Source organism: Capsicum annuum, chromosome 5, assembly GCF_002878395.1.
Source record: "Capsicum annuum cultivar UCD-10X-F1 chromosome 5, UCD10Xv1.1, whole genome shotgun sequence".
Taxonomy (NCBI): Eukaryota; Viridiplantae; Streptophyta; class Magnoliopsida; order Solanales; family Solanaceae; genus Capsicum; species Capsicum annuum.
The window spans coordinates 9,234,825-9,262,380 of record NC_061115.1 but is presented as its reverse complement, the minus strand read 5'-3'; the positions used below and the strand labels follow the sequence as shown (position 1 = coordinate 9,262,380).

Genomic DNA, 27,556 nt, shown 5'->3' with positions numbered 1-27,556 from the left:
TGTACACACTTTCTCAAGAGGGCGAAATTAGAATATCGGCTATGAAAGTCAGTAGTTTTAATTAAAACAACCTTGTATTTGTATTAAAAATTTATTGAATATACAGAGATCATTAATATAGAATTCAGAAGCTTTAAAAACTAGAATCCAAAATTCATAAATTTCAAATACTATTAGCTCCGTCTCCGATTTGTAATCCCATAAGCTTTTAGACTAATTAATCACATATCCTTCAATAATCATGACCTAGTGACAGAAGTCCGATTATGAATTCACGTGAACCCATTTCATAAGTATCTATAAATATTTGTGTGTAAATTATTTATTTCTATAATATTATTTTGAAATCACGTAGAATTCCATAAATTTCAAATTCTGAATCTATCTCGACCTAATAAACATGCACGTGGTATATATAAGGGTGAGCGTTCGGTATTCGATTCGGTATTTTTAATGTTCGGGTTTGGTAATTCGGTAATCGGTATTTGAATGTAGATACCACATACCATATTTATAAACATCGGTTCGGTAATCGGTAAATTAAACTTTTGTTCGGTATGGTATTTGATAATACCATATTAAAGTTGGAGAAGTGTCAATGTGCGTTTAAACTTTAAAGGTATATTTAATAGAAATCTTATTTAGTATTTTTTGTTGTTGTTTTTTACGAATATATTATCAACGTCGAAGAGATTCTTTGGAATGATTAATGCTAGTATCTATTGTGAATCTCTCTCTCTCTATATATATATATATTTCGATATTCGGTAAATACCGAATACCAAACAGTACTAATATCTTGTACCAAACTCAATCCCGAATATCGAAATGTTGAAATTTTACTCCCAAATACCATACCGAATATCAAATTACCAAATATCAATTACCAAATTTTTCTATTTGATTCGATAATTCAGTTTTGATATTTTATGCCTAGCCCTAGGTATATGTAGTGATTTTTTAATTTTTTTTTATGTAGTGAATATTGTCAATGAAAATAGTAATTTAATATGCAAAAATATATAATCCACACATTTGTTAATATCTTTTTTATGAATAGACTTAAGTGCATGCAAAGAGAAAAATTCCACAGCCTCCAAAGTTATGTCTTTACATATATATATGTCAATAGTCCATAATTTTGACTGACTGCCTAACTTTTAAATTATTAAAAAATTAGGAAAGCAGAAGGAAGTAGCTCACAACAATTTAAAAAATTATGAGTTATAACTTTTGACAAACAAAGACGAATTTAAAATTTAAAGTTTATGAATGCTTATCGTAATTTTAAGTTAATGAACAATAATAATAATCAAATTTATAGTTAAATATTTTAAAAATTTAATGAATCTTTTAATATATATATATATATATATATATATATATACACGTGAATTCATAACTTATAAACTAAGTTTGAATGATGAGAACATCAATGATGTCAGCACCAAATAACTCCATCAAGATGTTCTGGTACGATTGTAAAGTTTTCCAGTACTTATCACTTATGGACAAAGTAGGGCCTTGATATATTGAGCCAAAAAAAAGTTAAAATTTAAAAGATATTAAAAAGTGAATTATAATTGACCTTTTTGTTGAAGTTGGTGAGGTCCCATTTTACTCTTCTCTCTCACTTTTCTTTTTAAAATAAAAAAATTAAAAAATAGTTTTTGCTCCAAAATAAGATGGTTTATGATCTCTCTTCAATAGGTAAGGAGTGGTTTTATTCTTTGTTTCCCACTTGATATTTGTATTCATATTGAAGTCCGATTAATCTGAACTCAATATTTGTATTCATATTAAAGTCCGACTAATCTGAACTCATGCAGTAAAATTGCTCCTTATCAAAGGTGACTCCATATACAGAGCTTGAACCTGATACCTTTGATTAAGAATGGAGAAGTACTTACCACTCGACCACAAAGGTGGTTAGGGAAGAAGTGTTGCACTACAACAATGACAAGGTTCCAACCTTAATTAATCCTGAGATTAGTTATCCCACCATCACTATGATATAAATGATTGGATAAATAATTCTGAAACTAGCTAATACCTCTAATCAATCACGGAATAAAATAATCTTACATTTTATTCTGAAACAATTTATCCGTTGTACCTCACACCAAACGATCCCTAAATGGCATAATGATTTTATAGCCACATGAATGTCATGATGTATTTTAGACCACAAGTTTCGAAGATGTGATGGGACTAAATTCAGATGGATTACATGTCATGTGTTCATTTCTTCGTACAAAATTCTGAGACTATTGACTGATATTACAAGCTAATCAATAAAAAAAACCTACCTTCTGCATCTATACAAACCTAAACTAAGATATAAAGATGAGTGTGTACATAATAGTGTCTACTCTGAATCCTCAGATATGGTGTCATAATCAGCAGGAAACTTGCGAATTCGAGCAAATACTCGCGGGCACGACGTTTTTCTACTATTTGGAATTGTTGACCTCTTTCGTTTCGAGGTAAATCCTTGCCCGGAAATTGCCTGAGACAACTCGTCCATACGCATTTCCTCCCGAGCCCGGCTACTTTGCTCGGCCAACCTGTGAGAATGAGGAATAGTAATTTTATGAAGGACAGGATTTTCATCAAGGGGGTTCGAAATGGATTCTCAGTTGTGTCAAGCGGGGTCAATATGCAATGTATACACACAAATATCATATTTGACCTTATATATAAAGTATACTTTTCCAACGAAGGGGATTTGGATGACCCACTTCCGCCACCCTGGCTCCGCCCCTAAATGTAAGGCGTGATCAGATATGCATTCAGTTGATCTGCAAGAACTGAACCTTTGCAAAGAACACACCCTTTTTCATAACTTAACCCAAGTTCATGTAGTGTTTTCTAGCTTTACGTGGAAACTAAGTGAGACGTAAGGGGGAATTTACCATTGTAGAACTTATTGGCTAGTAGTTCATTCTCCGGAAATCGCGTATATAGTCCCTTTCTCTTTAAAAATCACGGTTCAAGGTTTATGATCTTGCCTAAAAAGCCGATTCTATATTAAAAGCCAAGTCATAAGAAGTTCCACTTCGTACAGCAAGTACGGCTCGCAATGACTTTACTCCTGATTACAATGCTGATCATAGCAAGAACCATGAAATAGTACGACAAGGCTTTTCACTCATCATCCTTAATCACTCAATATTAAGTTAAATGAATCCTTACCGTTCACGGATGACCTTAAATGCTTCTTTAGTTGCATAAGGAAGCCCAGTCTTCGGGTCACGATACCTAAAAATTATCAATGATGAAAACAACACTTAGTCAATAATATAATAGCCGACAACAAGAACATACCCTGTGTATTCCCACATAGCGGGGTCTGGCGAGGGTAAAATGTACGCAATCCCATACCAATAATACAATAGACATCCAAATTAAAACTATTATACAAAGAAAGATGAAGACAACAACAACAACAACAACAAACCCAGTGTATTCCCACTTAGTGGGGTCTGGGGGGGGGTAAGATGTACGCAGTCCATACCTCTACCTCTGATGAAGTAGAAAGGCTGTTTCCGAAAGACCCCCGGCTCAAGTCACGAGATATCACACAAACACATAGTACAGCACAGAAGCAGATGACATAACATAGATACGGCACCCATAAGGAATATAAAACAGAGTAAAGCAGGAATGCAGGAATATACAGCGGAGGAAAGCACACATATTCGTAATAAACATGGAACACGGAACACGGAACATTGAATACGGAATCATAACAGGAATACCCCCCACCAATTTATTCCCTACACTAGCGACCCGAACTGGCCCTAATCCTCTGCCGTAATTCTCATCTTCCATACCTTCCTATCTAGGGTCATGTCCTCGGTGAGCTGTAAATGTTCCATGTCCCGCCTAATCACCTCACCCCAGTACTTCTTCGGTCTACCCCTACCCCGTCTAAAACCATCCAACGCTAGCCTCTCACACCTACGGACCGGGGCATCCGTGCCCCTCCTCTTCACGTGTCCGAACCATCTCAATCGTGCTTCCCGCATCTTACACTCCACTGAAGTCACACCAACCTTCTCCCGGATAGTCTCATTCCGAACTCTATCCCCTCGGGTCAGTCCACACATCCAGCGCAACATCCGCATTTCTGCCACCTTCATTCTTTGGATGTGGGAGTTCTTAACTGGCCAACACTCCGCTCCATACAGCAAGGCCGGACGGACTACCACCCTATAGAATTTGCCTTTAAGCTTGGGCGGCACCTTCTTATCACACAGCACCCCCGATGCGAGTTTCCACTTCATCCATCCCGCCCCAATACGGTGCGAGACATCCTCGTCAATCTCACCGTTACTCTGGATCACGGACCCGAGATACTTGAACTTATCCCTCTTCCCTACCTCCTGTGCTTCTAGCCTCACTACTACCTCAAAGAAAGATGAAGACAAAGAGATGATAATTCATCCAGGACACATAACAGGTCATGTACATGTAATCTCTATTTTTAGGCAATAGAATAAAGGAAAAGCTCATGGAAACACAGAAATATTATCAAAGGGAACAAATTAAAAAGCTCCAATATGAGATTGTGCGCGTCTCTTTGTGCGTGAGAGAGGACAAGAGAGAGTCAAGGTAAGAAGAAACAAGCAAGCTACTGTTTGAAAGAGCCAAAATGGAGGTGCCCCATGTCTGTACTGATGTAAGAGAGATGACGGTTCGGGAGAAAAACAAATGGGATCAAGACAGAACAGGCTACATTACATTTGTTGTTTCTGGAAACCTCACAGTAATAACTGTTCTAATGAAATATCTTTAGATGATGAATATGTCGAGATGTATTCATCAAAAAGAACAAGATGGTAAAAAACCTCTACAACTATGACGTAGACTAGAATACATGTAAACCAATGAGATTATATGACGGCCAATCACATATCTAGGAGACAGTGAAATAAATGTCAATGAATAGAGGATAAATGAAGCTCAATATGATCAGTTGGAATGTACGAAGTCTCAATAACAGATTTGCACAAACTTGTCAAATGTCGATACTGCAACAGAGAGCTGAGATATACTGCCTATTTAGAGACAAAAAAGGGGATCTTGAGATCCCACTGGAATTAGGAAAATTGACTAGTAGATGAGCTAACAACACTTTTAAACATGCTGAGGGAAGAAAAACAGACATTGTTTTTATCTGGTATAAGAGGAGCTGTAAATGCAAATTTCCATTTATGTTCTCCACTTCTCCAAAGAAGCGCCATCAACGGTTTTAAATGGATCTTCTTGGCAGTCTATAGCTCTAATGAAAGAACCTAAGAAAAGTCCTGTGGTCTCAACTGGCTGCTGTTTGAGATTACTGGGATTTTAAACTGCTGTTAAGAGAAGAGAGGAGTAACCAGGGAATAACATTCAGATGCATCGAAATCTCTCTCTCAAAAGACTAGCTCTTCTGGATACTGCCATCCTTGGAGGAAGACTTATTTGTTCAAAGGTTCAGGATACCTTGAGAATTGACAGATTCTTATTCAAAAGGAGTTTGATATTTTGTATTGTAAATATTGTGCACCTGCTTGACGCCTTCTATGGGGATGAATCTTATTAAAAAAATAGGCTAGAACTACGAGTTTTAGAGAGCATGATTGCTAGAATTCATACACTTCGTAAAATTAAACAGTATGAGAATGAAAGAGCATGTTACCGTGCAGGCAAACCAGTAACTGCACACACTGCCTTCTGGGCGTCTGTAAAGATGAAACCAGTCAATAATCATAAGCTGCCAGTCAATAAACATCTGGAAATACATTAGCAATGTGGAATCACCCATGGTTATGATGCTGATTGCTAGGGAAATGTAAACTGAGAGGAACGGGAACTATCAAGACTTATAATTACATGGAGGAGCTGTTGTTGAAATCTGCGAATTGAAAGATGCTCCGTTGACAAACTCTAGATAGGTAGAACCTGCAGAGAGCAAAACACAATTAACATGCATGGTTTGCAATGATGGCAAACAACCGAGTTTTCACAAGAATATCAAACAAAAAAGCATTTCAAGTGAAACCAGTAGTCGTATACGAATGTTTTAGAGTTAATGGTTAAAAACACATCTAAACTATCACCTATTCGCGAGTTTCATACTTCAAAATATCCATTGTTCAAAAAAGTATAGTTTAGATGTGTTTTTGACCATTAACTCAATGGTTAATGATATAGAGAAGAGGATAAAGTTTTAGGGGTCTCAAATTATGGTAAAGAACTTGCCGTTCGTGGATATGTATCGTATCAGAGGACCATTGTAAACAGCTTTATGCACGATGGCTTTTTTCTTGACTTCTTCTTCCCTTGCTAGAACCCGCTCCAAATTCCTCAGATTCATGACCTCTGCCAATTTCGTGAAAGATGGATTAAATATCATTAGTGGAAATTGCATAGATAAGAACTGAAAACAATTTTATAGAGTAAATAAATGACCCCGAACCTGTTTGAGCTGCTTCAAGAAGCATTTCTTCTTGAGTCATCTTCTTTTCCTCCCCTTCCTTTTTTCTTTTGACAGGCTGAAGAACCAGAAGCATAATCAGAAGATAGTAATACAAACCAAAATTATAGTAGAAAATAGAAACAAACTCTAATTTCAGTGTCCAAGTAATGTCTTCTGATATCAAGAAATACCAGCACATGACACAGGATTACAAACTAAATAAATAAACAAGAATAAGAGGGTTGTGTCGTAAATTCGGAAAATAAAAAAGCATGCCATGTTGAAAAAAAATTAGTTAGTATTATCATGACAAATATCATTATTGTGCAAACAACAAACCTTCGCTGTTGCCTGCATGGCTGCACGGATGGCTTCCCTTTCAGCTTGCTTTACAACGACAGCCGTTCTTGTTGATTTCCTAAGTGTTCTCTCTGCTTCGGTGTCATCATGAGTATCATGATGTTCAGAAGGGGTGGACGGATCTAGAGCTTCTTCATTTTCTTGGGGTTCTTTTCCTGACTTGGTAAGGTTTTTCATTGTCTTTTTCTTCTTTGCAGATGGTTTTCCTGGATAGATCAATCGCTTTTTCTTCAGTGTCCTGACATAGAAAAGAGAAGAGTATAATCAAAAGACTATCCATATGAAGCCAAACGACACTTCCCAAAAACTTGAATGTGTCAAACCTGTCAACTGGTTCATTTTCTCCTTCTTCATCAGGCTCAGATTCCTGATAACAATAATAGGTCAGTCATTTTCAACATAGGTCACACGAGAACAGAATTATCCAGATAAACATATCTTTCCAAGCTAGAACTGCTACTACAACTAACCAAACAATCAGTAAATCTGTGAAATGGAAAGCTCAATGATGAGAAATGGAACACATAGGACTTACGTCTTCATCAAAGTCACTGTCGAAAACATCCACAGCTTCCCCTTCCTCTTCATATTCAACGTCATTCTCTTCCTGATATGCATCCAATCAAAAGCTCATTAAATTCAATTAGCAAATTTGCCAAACAAGCACAAACAAAGTATTTTACGGAAGTTTTGTGGCCCTGGATTGCCAAACCAATTTAAAATTAAAACTTTCAGGCCCGATTACCGCCATGGATTCGAGATATCAAGACCTATGATTTGAGTAAAAGATAGCACTCCAAAAACTACTGCTGGGCATAATGGAGGCAGCAGTCATTTTCACTCAAATTAGCTGCTGGAAATAATGAAGGCTGCGTTATTATAATTATCATTATTATTTTAGATAAGTAAAGTAATGAGGCAACAGTTATTCGAGACAACAAACTCTTTTTTTTTGGATAATCGTGATGTTTGCGCTAGCTTGCAAACACCTCAACTAATTCCATGACATACCTGTTACCTCTAACCAACAAGTACAAGGTAACCTTGTCCACCAAGGCTAGGACAAATGAGAAGAAATCACCTAGTGTTTTTTGTGTCAACAGAATTTGAACCTGAGACCTCATAGTACAATCTTTCCCTTGTTATATTTCTTTGTAGAAGATCAATTATAACCATATTTAAGAAAATTCAGTTTTCATCATTTTCTTTGTGCTCTTATGTTAGTTTTGGACTTGAAAGAAAAAACAAAGAAAAGTGAATCTCTAAAAGGCAGTAGTAGTTGCACTTCAATCTGCCTCTACAGTCCCTATTAAACACACATTGGATACTAAAGCTTATGGTTTCTTAGTTCACAAACTTTCCAACCCAGAATCCATTTCGTTGTTTTGTACTAAATAACAAGCTAACGAATTCCCTTCTTGTTTCCATTGAACATGCCTATCCAACTCGTACCTTACGAAGATTCACCATTCTGCTATAAAACTTACAGTCAAAACCTAAGCACAAAGAGACAGAGAAAGGGTGTAGTAACTGATTCAATGTTCAGTAACTTGAAAATAAGCATAGATGCAGAGGTTCCCGGATATATGGTTTTGGGAAATTCTTTCCAACTTCCTTTGAACTTCTTAAAACTAAATTAGACATAGTTGTTACCTATCATTGCCCCTTAGTATCCATTAACTGATATAAGCTTAACATGTTAAATGCATGTTTTTCTCCCAACAACACCGGCCACCGCCCACAGCCAGGGGCAGAGAGAGCGGCTACGGGTTCGGCCAAACCCAGTAAAAGCTCATAATTTAGAACCCAATAACTTAAAAAGACTAGAATCCCAAACCCATAAGTTTCAAATCCAGGCTCCGCCTCTACTCCATAACCCCTTCACGAATAACCCTTCAGGACAATTAAAAAATGATCTTTACACATAGTAAGCTCAAGCTACTACCTACTGGCTGCAATTCCAATAAACACATAAATGTACAATAACAATAACATATCTAATGCAATCCGACAAGTGGGGTTTGGAGAGGATAGACTATAGAGTGCACACAGACCTTACCCCTGCCTAAGAGGTTGAGAGTTTTTTTCTGAAAGACAAAAATGTAGTAACATGTTAATGAAACAACATACATCTTTAAGAGCTTCCTGGTTCCAGAACAGTTCATCCTCTTCTAACTCATCATCCAACAATTTGGTCATCCTGTCATATAAAATCCCATTGTACAGGCAAAATAAACTTAAATTAAGCTCAAACCACAGAATCATAAGACACAACAAATAATCAAAAAGATAAAGGGGAGCAGCCCGTCATGCATGGGTTCCCGGAAGGGCTAGACCACAAGGGTCTATTGTATGCAACCTTCCCCCAAATTTCTGCAAGAGACTATTTCCACAGCTCCAACCCATGGACCTCTTGGTCACATGATAACAACTTTACCGGATACGCCAATGTTGCCCTTCAGACACACAAACGATTAAAGGTCGGCCTGGTGCACTAAACCTTCTGCTATGCACCAGGACCACAAGAGTCTATTGTATGCAGCCTTCCCAGCATTTCTTCAAGATGTTGTTTCCATAGCTTCAACTTGTGGACCACTGTCACATGACATCAACTTGACCAGATACGCCAATGAAACCTCCCGCTATGCTCAGGGTCTGGAGAAGGCCCGGACCACAAGGGTCTATTGTACGCAATCTTCCCCCGCATTTCTGCAGGAAGCTATTTCCACAGCTCCAACACATGACTTCCTAGTCACATGACATCAACTTTCCCGGATACTCCAATAAAACCTCCCGCAATGCGTGGGGTTTGTAGAAGGGCCGGACCACAAGGGTCTATTGTACACAATCTTCCCCTGCATTTCTACAAAAAGCTATTTCCGCAGCTCCAACCTGTGACTTTCTAGTCACATGACATCAACTTTACCGGATATGCCAATGAAACCTCCCACTATGCGCGGGGTCTGGAGAAGGGCCGGACCACAAGGGTCTATTATACACAGCCTTCCCCGAATTATTGCAAGTAGCTATTTCCAGCTCCAACTCATGACCTCTTGGTCACGTGACAACAACTTTACCAGATACGCCAACGCTGCGCTTCAAACACACAAACAATTAAAGGGCAGCCTGGTACACTAAATCTCCCACTATGCACGGGTTCAGAGAACTGAGAAGGCCCAGACCACAGGGATCTATTGTATGCAGCTCCAACACCTCTTGATCACATAACAACAAGTTTTACCAGTTACGCCAAAAAATGAAAAAAAAAAAAAAAAAAAAAAGAAGAAGAAAGAAGTTGAGTGAAAATTGGGAATCTTGATTTACCGTTTGCCTCTGGTAGCTCGAGAAGCACGATCAAGAATAGAGGCATTTTCTTCTTTACTGCTCTCCATAATCTGAAACTTCTTCGAAACAAAATTTGCTGTGTCGGATTTAAGAATCTTGATTTTGGTTATGAACAGTTGCAACCTTTTACGCAGACAATTTGTCGAACAGTTGGTGTTCCTTAAACAATCCGAACAACTTTTTGTACCAATTGTCTAACCATTTGAATGAAAAATTAATACTAAAACAACAGACTTAATCCTAAAATTGATTTCTTTTTTTCTTATATGTATCAAGTTCTGACGAAATATACCAGTTTTGTTTATATAATTATGGTGTAATAATCGAAGGCAATTTTCAGGTTATCGAGAATGACACAAATTAAAGCATACTAATATTTTATAAAAAAATTATCTTATATGATAGAAAAACTAACATAAATATAAATCCAACTTATTATATTTACACAAATCTTTATTCTTATAAAAAGTTAATAATAATCTCAATTAATTATATATATTCATTAGATATATCGAGAGTTAATTATGTATTTCGATCGACTCAAAATTTAAAAAAATATATTAAAAGTTAGTTATATATCTTTTCTTTTATATAGGAAAAAAATGTATATTGCATGTATATGTATATCTCGATGATTTAAAATCGAAAAAAATATATCGACAGTTAATTATGTATCTCTACGAAAAAAATATTTTCGTTGAATGTATCAAAAGCTAATTATATATCTCAATAATCCAAAATTGAGATTTTTAATAATTGTATAAAAATATCAAAATTTTCTGTGATTAAGCTTTATTTATATCGTTTGCCCATAATTCACTCTCTTTCATTTTAGTTAATCCGTTTACTAGACCAAAAACATATTTAATAGAAGTTTAGTTTATCAAACTAGTTTTACTCCTATATATATATATATATATATATATATATATATATATATATATAATATAATATATAAAATGTGAATAATATTAGAAAAGTGATAATACTATTAGAAAAGTGATTGAACTTTTCGCCCTTCATTAAAAGACTCTGTACCAGACAAAATTATCTTTTTACTTATTTTTCTTTAATTATTATTTATTTTTATAATATTTAAAATTAAGGAGTCCTAAAATATTCTGGTAAGAGAGTAATATATTTTAAAAATTGAAGAGTCCTAAATTATTTGGTATGAAAAAATATATGGTAATAAATATTAGGAGGATTAATATTTAAGGAGTTGTAAAATATATGGTAAGAAGAAAAACTATTTTCTCAAATGAAAAATTCAAACCAAATAATATTCTTTTTACAAGATTTTTCTGTTCAACGTTCAAAACTAAATTTACAATTGAATACTATCCAATACTCATCATATTATAAGAAGAGAAATAATCATCCCATCGATTAATGAACACTTGTTATTGTAGTTTTAAGAAAATATGTCCAAATCACAATAATTTGTTCTTTTTATATTCAAATATTATAGCTAACGTGCTATACACGTACGCTTAATTAGTTAGACTAATTTTGAGTATCATGCATTTTATGTAGTCATTTAATAAAATAACTAATTTAATGTACGTGTGTTGCACATGTGTGTCATGATAATATTATCAACTTCAAATTATAAATATTTGAAAATTGGTGTTTAAAATTCATATTGAAACCCAAATATTTCCTCTGGACTACTCAATATTAGGGTTCTTCAGGATAATTATTTCGTTAATTTTATGTACAGTAAAAGTTGTGCACAACTCCTTTCAACCAACTTCACTTTTTCTCTTAACATATTACGTGTAGATAACTTTCTTTTTAGAAGTGTACTGTGACAATTTAAGTTAGATATGTCTTCATGTGTACGTGAACCAAAATTTTCTTTTTTATGGGTGCAAGCAATTTAAGCAACCATCAGAGTTGGCATAGTGGTTCAGCGCTATGTCCCTTAAGCAAGAGATCATGGGTTCGATTCCCGCTTCTGGCAAATGGAGCAAGTTGCCAGTTTTTTACTGCAAAATACGCTGACCAACGAATGAAGGATTAATCTCATGACTGGTTGTGGAAATACCTTGGACAACACACCTCCTCCGAAGACTTCACTTTATCATAAAGACAATAGAGCTAAACATTTTTTATTCTATTCTAGATAACCTGGAAAAAAAAAAGGACAATTTGGAAGCTAAAAATTTTAAGTACTTACAAAAAAAATTTCAGCTAAAACTTAGAAATCAATAAAGGCTAAGCTACGACTAAACCTAAATTGAAAAGTGAGTTAGGATTAAATTATTTACTAATTTTCTATTCTAATCCATGACCTTTATCCCTCCTATCTAATACATATGGATGGAAAAGAATCACAAATTTCTAAAAATACTACGGACATGCAACAACACTAAAAACAAAATTGTAGATAAAAAATTTAATACTCAAAACCAACAAAATTACCAAAAGTACAAATAAAAAGAATTAAACTCAAAAATTATATCATCATAAACAAAGACCAACCGCTTTTCTCGTAATGATCTGTCTACATGTAGTTTTCAACAAATAATATATCACGTACATGTTTATGTTCGTATCACTAATATATATAATTTGTTATTTATACATATAACAAATAAAACTGGCCATATCTCCATTCAACAAAGAAAGAAGCACGAAAGTCTAACTAGTGGACACATAAAGAATAGTTTCATAGTTATATTCACAAACCTTATTATAAAAAAAAAAAGCATAGAATCAAAACCATCCTCCAATAGTTATTATAAAAAAAAAAATACATAGAATCAAAACCAACCTTTAGAGGAAGTTACTTTCAATCTAAAATTTTTACCTGAAAGCTAAACATGAGAAATTATTAAAAGGATAGAGTCAATAATCACACGAGAAATTATTAAAAGAAGAATATACAATTGATTATGTATAATTCATATAATCTTTAAGTTTACTAACTAAAAGAAATAAGGTAATATAGAAGAAAAGTAGAAGGTAGTGTAAAAGAACTGTATTTTTCTTGTAGAAGAATTGTAGAAATTCTTCAATATTTATATAAGGTAAAATTTAATTAATTTAGAAGTATAGAAAAGAAAATACAGTTGGTTAAGAATAATATTATGAATTAATACTAATTAAGTAAAAAAGGACTCAACTTGCCTTGATTATAATCATTAATATTTTGTAGATTGATTAATTAAGTAAAAAAGAAAAGAAAGCTAAAGAAAAGAGGGGAGAAAACTACCAAAAAATTCCTTGTTTTCCTTTGCAAGCACGAAATTTTCCGCACACAATTTCGTTGTAATTTAGACTTTTAACATAATAAGGAAAATTTTAATAACTAATTTTAGTTGATTTTAAAATCTTAAATATTACATAAATAATTAAAATAATAATTGAAGGAAATGAGTGAAAAGATGATTTTGTCTATTGCAGAGTATTTTAATGAAAGACAAAAAATTCGAATCACTTTTTTAAGAATTTGCATTCTTTTAATATATTATAGATAGATATAAATATAGATATAAATTATAGATTATAGATATTAGAAAAATATAATAAAATTTTATTGGTTTCATAAATTAAATATTAGAAATAAATTGAGACAATTATCTTAGTAGTAAATCAGAGCCACCAATATCTTTTTATATATATATATAAAATAACGGGGATCTAACTCTGTACCAAAAAGGAGCTAACAAATTTCACCATTTCTTGATATCCCAGTAAAGAAGAAAAAAGACCAAGAAATGGTAAGCTCCATTGCCTTTCTGCTTCTTGACATTGTTATTAACAATTTATAATCATCTCCCATTTTTGGTTCTTCATTCAAAAAAAATGTCTTTTATTTTTTTTTACTGTAATTGTTACGTTCATCTGTACTTGTCACTTTATGCTTTACCACAGTCAAATCATAAAATTTAAAAATATTAAATTAATCTACTTCAATTTAGATTCGAAGTTAAACAAAAATTAAAGGCGAGAGAGTATAATGGAATGGAGTTGTTTGTTTACCTAATTGGGAAGTAAAAAGATATTCAATCTTGACAAAATCTATGTATTAATCCTTGTCATTGTTGTTAACAATTTAGAATACCTTCCATTTCTGGTTCTTGATTAAGAAAAATTGCTTTTTTTTTTTTTTTCATTGTAAATTGTCAGCTATAATGGAGTTCTTTCCCTAATTGGGAAGTGAAAAAAGATTCAATTTTGATAAATATATGTATTTATAACCAATACGTATGTGATTTCTTCCCATTTGTCCTAGCCTTAGTACGAAGTTATATGGTACCTATTTTTGGTGGGAGGTGGCAGATATCTCATAGAATTAGTTGAGGTGCGTGAAAGCTGGCTGAACACCAAGGTCATAAAAAAATATATTTATAACAAGTGCATATGTGATTTCTTCCCATCTGTCCTAGCTTTAGTAGACAAAGTTACATGGTATCTATTATTGGTGGGAGGTGACAGGTATCGCATAGAATTAGTTGAGGTGGGTGAAAGCTGACCCGAATACCACGGTCATAAAAATGTATTTATAACAAGTTAATGCACATCATAATAGTGTGTGTAATGGTACTCTACATCCACTAGCTTAGTGTTCTTACTCTTGGTCAATGTGCATATTTGTACTCAACACTAAAAAGGAAAAAGGGCAAGCTTTGTTTTCTTTGTACTCCTTGACGTTGTTGTTAACAACTTAGAATTACCTCCCATTTATGGTTCTTGGTTTAGAAAAATTGCTTCTTTTTTACTGTAATTTGTTAGCTATAATGGAGTTGTTTCACTAATTGGGAACTAAGAAAAGATCCAATTTTGATAAGAATCTACATATTTATACCAATATTTTGCTTCAGTTATCGTATTATTTTACAACTGCTACTATTCTTTTCAGCATGGCTTCTTCGACTATGTTCTTTCCCTTCCTGACATTGTTGTTAAGAACTTAGATTACCTTCTGTATCTGGTTCTTGGTTCTGAAAAGATTGATTCTTTCTCACTGTAAATTGTCAGCTATAAATTATTTGGAGTTCTTTCGCGAATTAAGTAGTAGAAAAAGATTCAATTTTGATAAATCTATGTATTTATACCAAGTTAAGGACCATCATCATTGTGTGTGTATGGTACTCGACATCCACCGTTGAGGTAGGGGTGTAGGGGTAAGGTCTGGGCATACTTTCTATCCTCCCTAGAACACACTTTGTGGAACTACACTGTGTATGTATGTTTGAGCTAGTAACTACACTGTGTATGTATGTTTGAGCTAGTCTGACTACTATGTCGTCAATGTACTTACTGCCATGGAGATCAAAATATTTGACAGTGGCAGTACCATTGAATAGCCACTGTCAATATAACAACAACAAACCCAGTGAATTCCCACCAAGTGGGGTCTGGGGAAGGTAAAATGTACGCAGTCCATACCGCTACTTCCGAAAAAGTAGAGAGGTTGTTTCCGATAGACCCCCGGCTCAAGATAAAGAATAGTTAACAAGGTCATAGTAATATCTGAGAACAGCCACTGTCAATATGCAAAAGATTTGAGTTCAACTTCCTTCTGCTAAAGTTCATAGTCCAAATTTTTGTTTACCTCAATGAAGTTGAGGGCATGTATGTCCCCTGGTTTGATTAGACTGTTGACTAAGACATTCATGTTTCCAGTTGCACTTAATCACGTTGCATGAACTTGGTGTTGACAAGGTGATGATGTGACGATGATAACATGGTGCTGACTAACAATGACACTGTGTTAATTGGGGAAGGTGAATGCTAACTTGATATTATAGGTGATATTGATTGATGTTATCGATTTGAGAAAAAATGTGGACTGATGAGTTGATCGGTGACATCTGTCACCGCACCTTTGAACTTGAGCTTTTTGCCATCAGATTCATCTGATGAGACGAAACTGTTGATGTAAAATCCGAGAATGGGAGAGCGTCTTATTCTATCCATTTTTTTAAAGTTGACACTCTCCTTCCCACCAGCTTCCCAAGTGCACATATATGGGAAGACATCTACAAAGGGGATACGGTCAATTTAGTATAACGGTGATTCAAAGAGCTTATAATAACAAAACCTGTCAATTATTTAACCTTGAACTTCCGTGCTATTTGTTACCGTATCTGCTTATTATCTAATAGACGCCTCCTTTTCCTGTGTTGAATTCACTTATTTGGTGCCTTGGACTGGAAAAGGAAGCAAAAAAAGAAGGTTTCAGGAAGTATCTGGAGGTCAGTGGAGTTCTTGATGCTCTAACCAAAGGTGATCTCTTATGTCCTAAGTTAGCGTTGATGCTCACCTTTTATTTTGAAAAAAATTGATCTCACTTTATACGTTTTTCCTTGTCATTGTAGTCCTTGTTGCACTATACGAACAGAACGACAAACCTTCTTCAGCCCTTGAGTAAGTATCTTAAAAAAGTACCAAACTCGTTGACAAAATGATCCCATGATACAAGGTGTATGTTGTTTTCGATTTAGACTGTGTCTACGTGTAATTTGTCTTTCAAAGCAAAATGCTGCAGATGATTAATAACAGAATTTGTAACTATAATAATGGGGTTGGCTAGAAAATCGATCGCATCTTGGTTTCATCTCAAAACATACACATGCATATTAATAGGCGCAAAGCTTTTGCTCAAATGTGTTCTTTCCATCTCATGGTTTTGCTGATTATTGTTTTATGATCTTTCTTTATTAGAGAACTTATATTGAGCTATCGTTTGGTTTCTGATCTCTCAGATTTGTTCAGCAAAAATTAGGTGGTCCATCACTGTCTGAATATGAAAAGCTACAAGCTGAGTTATCAGATCTGCAAATCAGATATAATGAACTTCTAAAAGAAAACCAAGAAAGATGCAGGGAGGTATGACTTGGTTCACGCTAATATCGTTAAGCTTTCCAGAAGTTCAGATGATTGTTTTTGTCGTGGTAGTTTTGTTCTTTCCTTTTTCTACTATCCTCCCCCCACCCTGCACCCCACTCCCCCTCTTTCTTTTTTTTGATAGTATCTTTATGCACATGTGAAGATACAATGAGAGTAGATGCATGAGATGGTTTAATCATGTTCGGCGTCGATCTATAGATGCACCAGTCCTAGCCTCCTAGGTGTGAAATTATGGTGAATGAAAGTGAGAAATGGGATGACGTAGACCTAAAATCACATAAAAGGAAGTGATATCTACTAGTTGAGAATAGATTTTAGTCTTGTTAGATGGTTTTTAGTACTATTATTATAGTGCCATGAAAGAATTCAAGGTTTTCTTTATCATGGATCAAACCTGTATATTTCCATTGTTATTGCAGTTGGAGGAATTGAAACACACACAAGTAGAAGCATCAGCTACTAAGGAGCTTGATGTAGGAAATACTCGTGATGAAGAACTCAAGAGTGCAGATGTAGTAAAGAGTTAAAAATGCTTTAACGACTTCAATTCTTTTGAATACTGGAGCTGTTGTAATCTCATTTGATCTGTAATGACAACTGAAAGTGAATTTCTAAACTTTTTATTTTTGATACTGAAAATTATGTTCTTTGACCCTAATACATCAGTAGGAATGTAATACTCTAGCTTTGTGTTATATATAGCCATATCAATTGGTACATTGTGTTGCAGCAGAATTCTCATTTGTCAAGATTTCTTGGGAATCATCTTCTAATTCTTGAGTAATGTCCATGGTTTCGATGCCATGGAGCTGATTCACGAACCAGTTGCTTGCAAAACAGCAAAAGTTAAGAAAATAGGAACCATCAACATTGCATAGTACTTTTTCCAAACGACTCATGTTTACGTTTCTTTACACCAGGATCTGAAAATGGGATATTATTCCAAGATGGCCGGCCATCCAAGAAATGAAGGGGAGCCTTGGAGTAACTGGTAAAGTTGCTGCCATGTGACCAGGTCACGGGTTCAAGCCTTGGAAACAGTCCCTAGCAGAAATGCAAAGTAAGGCTGCTTACAATACACCCTTGTGGTGGGGTCCTTCCCTGATCCTGCACATGGCAGGAGCTTTTGTGCTCCGGGCTGCCCTTGTTTGGTCATCCATGAAATAAGCTTGTTATGTGAAAAAATGTGTCTATTGTATCCCTTACAAGACTCTACCAAAAAGGTTGACCAAAGAGGAAGGATACTTCTTAAGCATTTCACATCCTTCACCTTTACTACCTCAACAGGTTTGGCTGCAGTTTCATCTTGCTCTGCTGATACTGGACAAGGAGGTGATGGTTCCACAATAGAAGCTTTATCTAACTATCTGCAGTTTTGATTGTTGATACATTGTCAATGTGATTGGAAACAAGTTATTCGGCAAGAGTACTGTGAGTGGTCGCTCTTCCTAGCTTGTGTTTTTTTCCTTGTTCAAATATAGCATGTTTTGAAAATTATTTTTCTGAAATGCTCTGTTGCATTGGATTTAGAGCAAGTAGTTTTATTAGTAACTAGAAAATTTGCTCGCGCTTTCCGCAGCCTTTGAATAAATTAGCTTACGTCTTTTAGTCTTAAGAGAGAGTTGTTCATCTCTAATAAAGTCCACTCAGTGAATTTGTTGAAGACATTGAAGAAGTGGTGACCTCAAATAGAAAATTAAGTAGACTTGTTTCCAGTTTTCAGTTTTAACTGTTTTAGTAGTTAGTTATAAAAGCTGTTAACGACTAGTTGAGTTAGTTAGGCATATCACAAGCTAGTATATATATGACAATGTACATTGTGCTTAACTAATCAATACAAGCAGTTGCTCTTCTCTCTCTTCTTCTTCTCTCAGTTCTCTTCCTTCCCTTCTTCTACAAACAATATCAAACTCTGTACTTTCTCCATTCTTGAATAAACAAGAAGCTTACTTCTATCTTGTGTAATTACATGGTATTAGAGCCATTATTCACTACAAAACTAGTAGAGCAAGGTGGATTCTAGTCTATTGAATCAAGATTAAGAAGTCTTCAATCAAAGATTACAAAGCTACTACAATGGAGAATCAAACTGTTCCTGTTAATGCTGCTAATGCAAGCAGAGCTACTCCCAGTCCATTGGATTAGAATCATCCTCTCTTTCTCAGTCCCTCTGATGTAAGTGGCATCCAAATCATATCTTTTCAGTTGACAGGATTTGAGAACTTCTCAATCTGGTTTAGATCCATGCATATAGCTTTACTAAGGAGGAATAAGTTAGGCATGGTTGATGGAACATGTTCTAAAGATAAGTTCTCAAATGAGTTGAGTAATCACCGGGAAAGAATCAATGCAATTGTACTTTCTTGGATCATGAATTTAGTTTCTAAAGAGTTACTTGGTGGAATCATGTATGCATCTGTGGCTAGTGTAATTTGGAATGAGCTATCTGAAAGATTTAACAAAGTTGATGGGGCAAGAACCTTTAATCTGCACAAAGAAATAGCCACATTGTCTCAAGGAACTGTCTCAGTGTCTGTGTATTTCTCAAAACTAAAGGATTTATGGGAAGAATGCGGATGTGAATGTGAGAAATCAAAAGAGTATTTACTGCATTTGCAGAAACTGAAACTGTTTCAGTTTCTTATGGGTCTAAATGAAACTTACACACAAGCAAGGAGTCAAATCTTGCTTATGACCCCTCTCCCAAATGTGAACCAAGCTTATGTAATGATCATAAGTGATGAAAGCCACAAATCTGTTGCAAGTCAGGTAGGAATCTTGGGAATGAGTCATGCAGTTAATGCTAAGAACCTTAAGCTAGCCATGTATGCCAGAAATGGTCCAGGTGGAAACAAAAATCAGAAGTTCAAGAAAAATTTCAATCGGCAATGTGATTTCTGCAAACTGAAGGGGCACACTAAGGAAAATTGTTAGAAGATAGTTGGCTATCCTCAAGATTACAAGGCCAAGAAGAAGTTAAAACATGAAGGAACCAACACAGTTTACAATGTGTCTTCAATGGGTCAGGGTGGCTATGATCAGTGTGTAGGTCAGTACTCTTATTCTAAGTCTATGCAGAAGTGGTCTACTAAGGATGCAGGGCAGTCTCTAGTGTCTAATAGTCAACTAGAGCAGTTGAGTCAGATGGAAAATGTTGTATTCACCAAGGAACAATATGAGCAAATCTTGCAAATGATCAACAAAACCAACTCTGTCAACACACCTTGTGAGTCTGCAAATGTAACAAGTGCAGGTATTTCTGCTTGTCTAGCCTCTTTTGATTCACAGAAATAGATTATAGATACTGGTGCTACAAATCATATGGTTGGAAACTCAGACCTGTTACTTAACAAGAGTGTTACAGAGTTGGAAAAACCAAAGATGGTATATCTACCAAATGGTGACACTACAATGGTCACTCATGTGGGAACTAGTTTCCTGTCAGAAGGAAATAACATCACAGATGTCTATCACATTCCACACTTTACATGTAGCCTTTTATCAGTGTCACAAGTGACTAAGGAGTGGAACTGCTTAGTGAATTTCTTTCTTTCCTTATTTTCTATGTTTTCCAGGATCTTTGTACTGGAAAGGTGAGGGGGATTGGTAAGTTTGATGGAGAACTATATGTGCTTGGAGATTAGTCAAGGAAAAAGGTTGCAGTAGAAACTAAAGCATCTAGTAAACTAGGTGTGGAAAGAACTTAAACTGAGGTAGATTTGTGGCATCAAAGGTTGGGACATGCATCAACCAGTGTGCTGAAAAGAGTTATATCTCAAGAAGTTCAAGTAATAGAAGATAGAATAAAGCAATGTAGTATCTGTCGTAGTGCTAAACAAAGTAGGTTACCTTTTCTGTCTACTAACAGTCAAAGTACATGTTGTTTTGATCTTGTGTACATGGATGTTTAGGGACCTTACAAAGTACCAACTATGAATGAAAATAGATATTTTCTAATAGTGGTTGATGATTTTTCAAGGTATACTTGGATATTTCTGTAAAACCTAAGTCTGATATGTGTGTTCAGCTTCAACACTTCCGTATGTCCAAACTTAGTTTGACAAGGCTATCAAAGTAATAAGGACTGATAATGGTACTGAGTTTGTTAACTCAATATGTAAGAAGTTGTTCCAGGAACATGGCATAGTTCATCAAACTACATGTCCATATTCCCCTCAGCAAAATGGTGTTGTTGAGAGAAAACACAGACACATCCTAAAAGTGACAAGAGCTATCAGATTTCAGGCTAAAATTCCAATAAGGTTCTGGGGTTATTGTGTTCTAACTGCAGTGTATATCATCAATAGGTTGCCTAGCCTAGTCATTCAGCTTGTGAGTCCTTATGAAAAAATATATGGTAAGCAGCCAAATTGTGATCATCTCAAAGTAATGGGGTGCCTGTGCTATGCCAAAGTACTAAATGAACATGATAAACTCATGTCTAGAACAAGGACATGCATCGTGATGGGGTACTCTAGTACTTAGAAGGGATATGTTTTGTATAATTCATCTACTAACATTTTTTCTGTATGTAGAGATGTGTCATTCAGGAAAGATATATTTCCTTTTAAGGAGCTCAAGAAGCAGCCTTAGTCACCTCAACATGTGTTTCCTTTAGAAGATCAATATCCAGTAACTACTGATATCATGCAGATTCCTATACATGTCTCATCCCAAAGGACTGCTACCTTAGACAATCAGCAAGAGCAACTACCACTAAGTGAACCTACTCCCAGACAATCCATAATTAAGGTATACCAAAGGAGGTCAAGTAAAAGTCAAGGGGTTACTTAGCAAGAGCAACAACTGCAGAGTATTCCTACCACTACACAAGCTGTATCTCAACCAGCTGCATCTCAGGATCAAAGAAAGTCAACTAGAGAAAGAAAGTCACCATACTTTATTTCCAAAACACAAAGAAGGTACCTCATGCTCTTGTAAATCATGTGTCTTATGATAGATTTTCCCAATCCTATAAGAACTATGTGATGAACACTTCATGTGTTGCTGAACCTATAAGCTACTCTGAAGTCTGCAAGATGCTAGATGGGTGGAAGCAATGAAGAATGAAATAGAAGCCTTGTATTCTAACAACACTTGAGAGGTTTTTACCTTGCCTAAAGTAAAGAAGGTTATTGGTTGCAGCTGGATATATAAAGTAAAGTATAAGACCTCAGGTGAAGTTGAGAGGTTTAAAGCAAGACTAATAGCAAAGGGTTATGGACAAAGAGAAGGCATTGATTACCAAGAAACATTCTCTCTTATTGTAAAGATGAAGACAGTGAGAACTGTACTTGTTGCAGCAGCTAGAAAACACTGGTGTGTCCAACAAATGGATTTCTACAATGCTTTCCTAAATAGTGATCTATATGATGAAGTGTACATGGACCTACCTCAAGGATTTGCTAGTCAGGGGGAGAATGCAGTATGTAGACTACTCAAATCCCTATATAACCTTAAACAAGTACAAAGGCAATGGAATGCCAAGCTATCAGAGGTCTCGGTAAGATCTCACTTCATTTAGACTTCATTCAGAGTCAATATGATTCATCCCTGTATATCAGAAAGACAACAGAAGGCATCATTCTTGTGCTAGTGTATATTGATGATATGTTGATCACTTGAGACCACCTATAGCTGATAGAAGAGACCAAGACAATTCTACACCAAAACTTCTGGATGAAGGATCTAGGTGAGCTGAGATACTTCCTAGGAATAGAATTTGCAAGGTTTGACAAAGGAATATTGATGCATCAGAGACAATATGCTTTAGAGTTACTATTTGAGCTAGGCCCAACAGCAGCAAAGCCTGTAGCTACTCCTATGGACTACAACACCAAGCTAACATCTAGATAGTTTGATGAGCATCTTAAGCATGGACAAACTACTGAGGATCCACTAGCAAATCAAGTTGCTTATCAAATATTGATTGGCAAGCTGTTGTACCTAACCATGACAAGGGCAGACATTAGCCTTTTGTGTTCAAACACTCGGTCAGTTTCTTCAAGATCCTAAAAGACCACACATGGAGGCAACACTCAGAGTAGTAAAGTATGTGAAAGGACAACTAGGTCAAGGTGTGTTGTTGTCTAGTGGCTCAGATAATAATGTGAGTGCCTACTGTGATGCAGACTTGGCATCTTTTCCTCAAACTAGAAGGTCTATGACTGCTTATTTTGTGAAGATTGGAGATTCAGTAGTATCCTGTAAATCAAAGAAACAAAACACTGTCTCCAAGAGCTCAGCTGAGGCAGAATTCAGAAGTCTTGCAGCAGTGACAGCTGAACTGGTACGGATTCTAAGTTTGATGAAGGAAATTGGAAGTGAAGTAATGCTACCTGGGGATGTGTTCAGTGATAGCAAGTCTGCACTACAAATAGCAGCTAATCCAATATATCATGAGAGGACAAAGCATATTGATATTGACTGCTTCTTTATAAGGGAAAAAATAGTCCAAGGAATGGTCAAGACTCACTACGTTGCAACTCAAGATCAACCTGCATGTCTGCTGACCAAAGGACTGACAAGAGCTCATCAAACTCATCTCAATACCAAGCTAGGTATCTGTGACATCGTCACACCTTCCTAGCTTGAGGGGGAGTGTTGAAGACATTGAAGAAGTGGTGACCTCAAATAGAAAATAAAGTAGACTTGTTTCCAGTTTTCAGTTTTAACTGTTTTAGTAGTTAGTTATAAAAGCTGTTAACGGCTAGTTGAGTTAGTTAGCCATATCACAAGCTAGTATATATATGACAATGTACATTGTGCTTAACTAATCAATACAAGTAGTTACTCTTCTCTCTCATCTTCTTCTTCTCTCAGTTCTCTTCCTTCCCTTCTTCTACAAACGATATCAAACTCTGTACTTTCTCCATTCTTGAATAAACAAGAAGCTTACTGCTATCTTGTGTAATTACAGAATTCTAGCCGTACCACTTCCTGTAAGACAGTAAGGGTGACGTCCTTGTCAATGTGCATGTGTTCTTCAAAGAATTTCTTGATCATCGCAGACTGTTGATAAACATGACTAGAATTTATAACTCAATAACTCATAAACTTCAAATCCTAGGTCTGTCTTTGCAAATGAACCCCTACTAGTCTGCTACTAAACCTTGTTGCCTAATTAATGTTGCTTAATAAAGTTACACTAGTACATTTCTCATTACAATTTTCAGCATGGATACCTGCAAAGTGGTTATTATTTATGATAATTTGATGAGTTGGGTAGTTCAAGATTTGCCTGAAATGCCAAATACTGAATGCTACCATTTCAATTCCATCTCGGATTTTCATCGATATTCATACTTTCAGGAGGTTAAAGGAAAGCCTGTTTTGCCGAGATCTGAGCATTATGAGGACATTCTATCAATTAAAGACTGTTTTCTGCTGAGTTTTGGGACTATTTGAAGAAACAAGTTGTGCCCTTTGTTGAAAAAAAAACAGTTGTGGTGAACTTTTCAATTCATCTAGACTGATTGAAAGTTTGTACCTTGATTTAATCAAGAAAGAATTTGGTGACATGAAAGCATGGGCTATAGGTCCATTTAGTCCCCTAGTGCTAGCGGAGATGAAAAAAGGCTCCAACAAATGCCATGAGTCCCTGGATTGGCTCAACAAACAAGAACTAAACTCAGTTAGTTTGTGTCATTTGGCACGACTGCTGTGTGATGAAGAAATCAAAGTGCTCGCGGTTGGACTAGAGAAGAGTCGCCAAAAGTTCATTTGGGTACTCAGAGGTGCTGACAAAGGAGATGTTTTTACAAGCGAAGTTAGAAAAAATCATCTGTCAGAAGGATTATAGTAAGGGATTGGGCACAACAGTTGGAAATAGTAATACATAGTTCAACTAATTTATGAGTCATTGCAGATGGAATTCGTGTATGGAGAGTATGTTCTTTGGAGTTCCTATAGCAGCTTGGCCAATGCATACCAAGGAATTCTCAACTTATAACAAAGTACTTGAAAATTGGACCAACTGTTAGGCCATGGGAAACACGTCGAGATGAACATGTTACATCCGAAATGGCTGAAAATGCTGTGAAAACTTCGATTGCTTCAGCAGATGGAGACGAGATGAGGAAAAGAACAGCAGATTCGAGCAATGCTATTAAAAAATCAGTGATGGATGGTGGCCTCAACCGCGCTGAGATGGATTCCTTCTTCTCTCACATTGCTCATTGAAATCAGATCTATTATTAACCATTAGATGTGAAATATAAAGAGTGTTATACAGATCTATTAAGAATGCTGTGTCGTGGCTATCTTTTATTGTAATGACACACTGTGACGCGTATTCTTGACATTCTCCATATATACAAGAACTCAACTATAGATTTTATAGGAATAACTTCTGTTTTATTTATGTGTGATTCAGAAAGAAGAGACACACGATCTCTCGTTCCATTAGAAGACGTGAGTAGGAGATGCATCAACTTTCAATGAATTTCACAGTCTCCTGGACACGCATCACAAGGACAAAAACAGCCACAGTTATCGCATATACAGGTAGCCAACAACTTTCTTGGTTTTTGTGCATCATTTTTCATCATTTTGTTGCGAGGCAAAAGATATTAACCGTGATTCATCCCATTCCAATGGCAGAACAGAACTTGAGGTGGAGTCGATATGACAAAAGGTAAAATAATTCAACCACATTTTTAAAGCATATTTGAGGAACAAGATCCTAACTTTCAGCTGTTGATGTTGAAACTTAATCCAAATTAACTCAACTTGTATTATTTAACAGGTGAGAATAGCTGGACTTTTTGGATATATCTGTTCCTCACATGATGCAATTTACATTATAATTATCAATATGATTATAATAATGTTATATGACATGTGCGTCCATGTTAAACTAGAAAAAGAATCTGACAGACTAAGCTGTTTATACTGTTGTGTATTTTTCAGTACCAAACAAAGTTTTCATCAATTTACTTTTAGTTGAAGTCTCAAAACTTGATTTGATTTTTCATCATGGATAACATCAACGAGAATTTTGAAATCTTGAAAAAAACTCAAGAAAATGAAGTAGCTATAGTAATGGTTCCATTTCCAGCACAAGGCCATCTCAATCAACTTCTTCAACTTGCCTGTTTAATCTCCTCCTCATACGATCTTCCAGTCTACTATGTTGGCTCAGCTACTCATAATCGTCAAGCTCGAGTTCGAGCCAATGCCTTAAATCCATCAGACATAGCCAAAATCCACTTCCATGACATCCCAACTCCTGAATTTGCCTCACCACCACCTGACTATAATGCCTTGAGAAAATTCCCATCACAACTTCAGCCATCATGGGATGCTTCTATGCTTCTTCGCGAGTCCATTGATTCTTTCTTGCGCGATATTTCCTCAAAAGCAAGACGTGTCGTTGTTGTTCATGATACTTTAATGTCTTATAATGTTCAGGATGTTTTGTCCTTGCACAACGCGGAATCATATATATTTAATTGCATTTCAGTGTTCACTTTGTACTGTTTGATGTCTTTGTCGGTGGGAATATCTTTGCAACTTGACGAGGAATTGCTTAAAAAGTTACCTTCATTTGAAGGAATTATTACAGATCAACTCAAGAATCTTGGAGCTTCTCAGATACCATATATGGATATTAGATCAGGTGATATCCATAATTCAAGCAAAGTAATTGAAGGTGCGTTTCTTGATTTGCTTGCACAAGTAGCTAGTAAACAGGAGAAGAAACAATGGGCAATTGGACCAATCTTGCCTACTAAACTAGATTGTGTCGCGAATAGAAACAATATGTGTTTGGACTGGCTTGACAAACAACCTTCACGATCAGTTCTTTACGTATCTTTTGGAACAACTACTTCATTTTCCGATAGAGAAATCAAGGAGCTCGCGATGGGATTAGAGCAGAGCAAACAGAGGTTTTTATGGGTGTTGAGAGATGCCGATAGAGGTGATGTCTTTACCGGAGAAGACAGAAAAATTGAGTTGCCGGAAGGATTTGAGGAAAGAGTGGAAGAGATTGGATTAGTGGTCAGAGAATGGGCTCCACAACCAGAAATCTTGGCTCATTCGTCCACAGGCGGGTTCATGAGTCATTGCGGATGGAATTCTTGTATAGAGAGCATTACCATGGGGGTGCCAATAGCTGCTTGGCCTATGCATAGTGACCAAGCCAGCAATAGTTTCTTGGTGACGGAAGTGTTGAGAATAGGCCTGATTGTGAGGGAATGGGAGAAGCGCGAGGAGCTAGTAAGTGCATCCAGTATTGAGAATGGCGTGAGGAAGTTGATGGCATCAGAAGAAGGTGATGCAATTAGGAAAAGAGCAGAAGAATTGGGAGAAGTCGTTAGATGCTCCACAGAGAACGGAGGTTCTTCTCAAATAGAGTTGGATTCTTTTATCGCACATATCACAAGATAGAATTGCTTTTCACCTGAATTTTGAAGTATTTTCGTTACTTCTTATTTTCATTTATCTGTCACTTTTCTGCTTCTTGGCTCACACTAGTTTATATTATGTACTTCTTTTGAGTTACTTGAATCTTGTGTG

General features: G+C 35.8%; 3 protein-coding genes across 5 annotated transcripts; 2 read left to right on the top strand and 1 right to left on the bottom strand.

Moving 5' to 3' along the window:
• Nucleotides 1-2,130: 2,130 nt before the first annotated feature.
• LOC107855716 (SWR1 complex subunit 2) lies at nucleotides 2,131-10,540 on the bottom strand. The gene is made up of 11 exons (XM_047412505.1): nucleotides 10,151-10,540; nucleotides 8,957-9,026; nucleotides 7,362-7,433; nucleotides 7,150-7,193; nucleotides 6,806-7,064; nucleotides 6,467-6,542; nucleotides 6,250-6,369; nucleotides 5,881-5,949; nucleotides 5,687-5,729; nucleotides 3,196-3,261; nucleotides 2,131-2,567 (listed from the first exon to the last, which is right to left on the bottom strand). Exons 1-11 carry the CDS (start codon nucleotides 10,216-10,218, stop codon nucleotides 2,369-2,371), a joined length of 1,086 nt encoding a protein of 361 aa, XP_047268461.1. The 5' UTR covers nucleotides 10,219-10,540; the 3' UTR covers nucleotides 2,131-2,368.
• Nucleotides 10,541-13,786: 3,246 nt separating this feature from the next.
• Nucleotides 13,787-17,764, top strand: LOC107853063 (c-Myc-binding protein homolog). The gene is made up of 5 exons (XM_016698079.2): nucleotides 13,787-13,899; nucleotides 16,345-16,411; nucleotides 16,504-16,552; nucleotides 16,891-17,014; nucleotides 17,455-17,764. Exons 1-5 carry the CDS (start codon nucleotides 13,897-13,899, stop codon nucleotides 17,560-17,562), a joined length of 351 nt encoding a protein of 116 aa, XP_016553565.2. The 5' UTR covers nucleotides 13,787-13,896; the 3' UTR covers nucleotides 17,563-17,764.
• Nucleotides 17,765-17,908: 144 nt separating this feature from the next.
• On the top strand, nucleotides 17,909-27,527 carry LOC107871607 (zeatin O-glucosyltransferase-like). Of its 3 annotated transcripts, none has more exons than XM_047412503.1 (3): nucleotides 17,909-18,466; nucleotides 25,410-25,540; nucleotides 25,637-27,527. In XM_047412503.1, the coding sequence occupies exon 3, from the start codon at nucleotides 26,012-26,014 to the stop codon at nucleotides 27,425-27,427; it is 1,416 nt and encodes a 471-aa protein (XP_047268459.1). In that variant the 5' UTR covers nucleotides 17,909-18,466; nucleotides 25,410-25,540; nucleotides 25,637-26,011; the 3' UTR covers nucleotides 27,428-27,527. The 3 variants fall into 3 exon arrangements, with proteins under 3 accessions (XP_047268459.1, XP_047268460.1, XP_047268458.1); XM_047412504.1 differs by having other exon boundaries at nucleotides 24,347-25,540; nucleotides 25,642-27,527; XM_047412502.1 differs by having other exon boundaries at nucleotides 24,347-25,540.
• The last annotated feature ends 29 nt before the right edge of the window (nucleotides 27,528-27,556 follow it).

What these genes read in the sequence shown, in the direction of transcription:
- LOC107855716 (XM_047412505.1), bottom strand. Translation starts at nt 10,218, where the DNA reads ATGGAGAGCAGTAAAGAAGAAAATGCCTCTATTCTTGATCGTGCTTCT. An exon ending in ACGATACATATCCACGAACG is followed by an intron (nt 5,950 to 6,249) that starts GCAAGTTCTTTA and finishes TGCTCTCTGCAG; the next exon opens with GTTCTACCTATCTAGAGTTT. An exon ending in GTTACTGGTTTGCCTGCACG is followed by an intron (nt 3,262 to 5,686) that starts GTAACATGCTCT and finishes GATAATTTTTAG; the next exon opens with GTATCGTGACCCGAAGACTG.
- LOC107853063 (XM_016698079.2), top strand. An exon ending in TCTTGATGCTCTAACCAAAG is followed by an intron (nt 16,412 to 16,503) that starts GTGATCTCTTAT and finishes TTGTCATTGTAG; the next exon opens with TCCTTGTTGCACTATACGAA. An exon ending in AAACCTTCTTCAGCCCTTGA is followed by an intron (nt 16,553 to 16,890) that starts GTAAGTATCTTA and finishes CTGATCTCTCAG; the next exon opens with ATTTGTTCAGCAAAAATTAG.
- LOC107871607 (XM_047412503.1), top strand. Translation starts at nt 26,012, where the DNA reads ATGGATAACATCAACGAGAATTTTGAAATCTTGAAAAAAACTCAAGAA.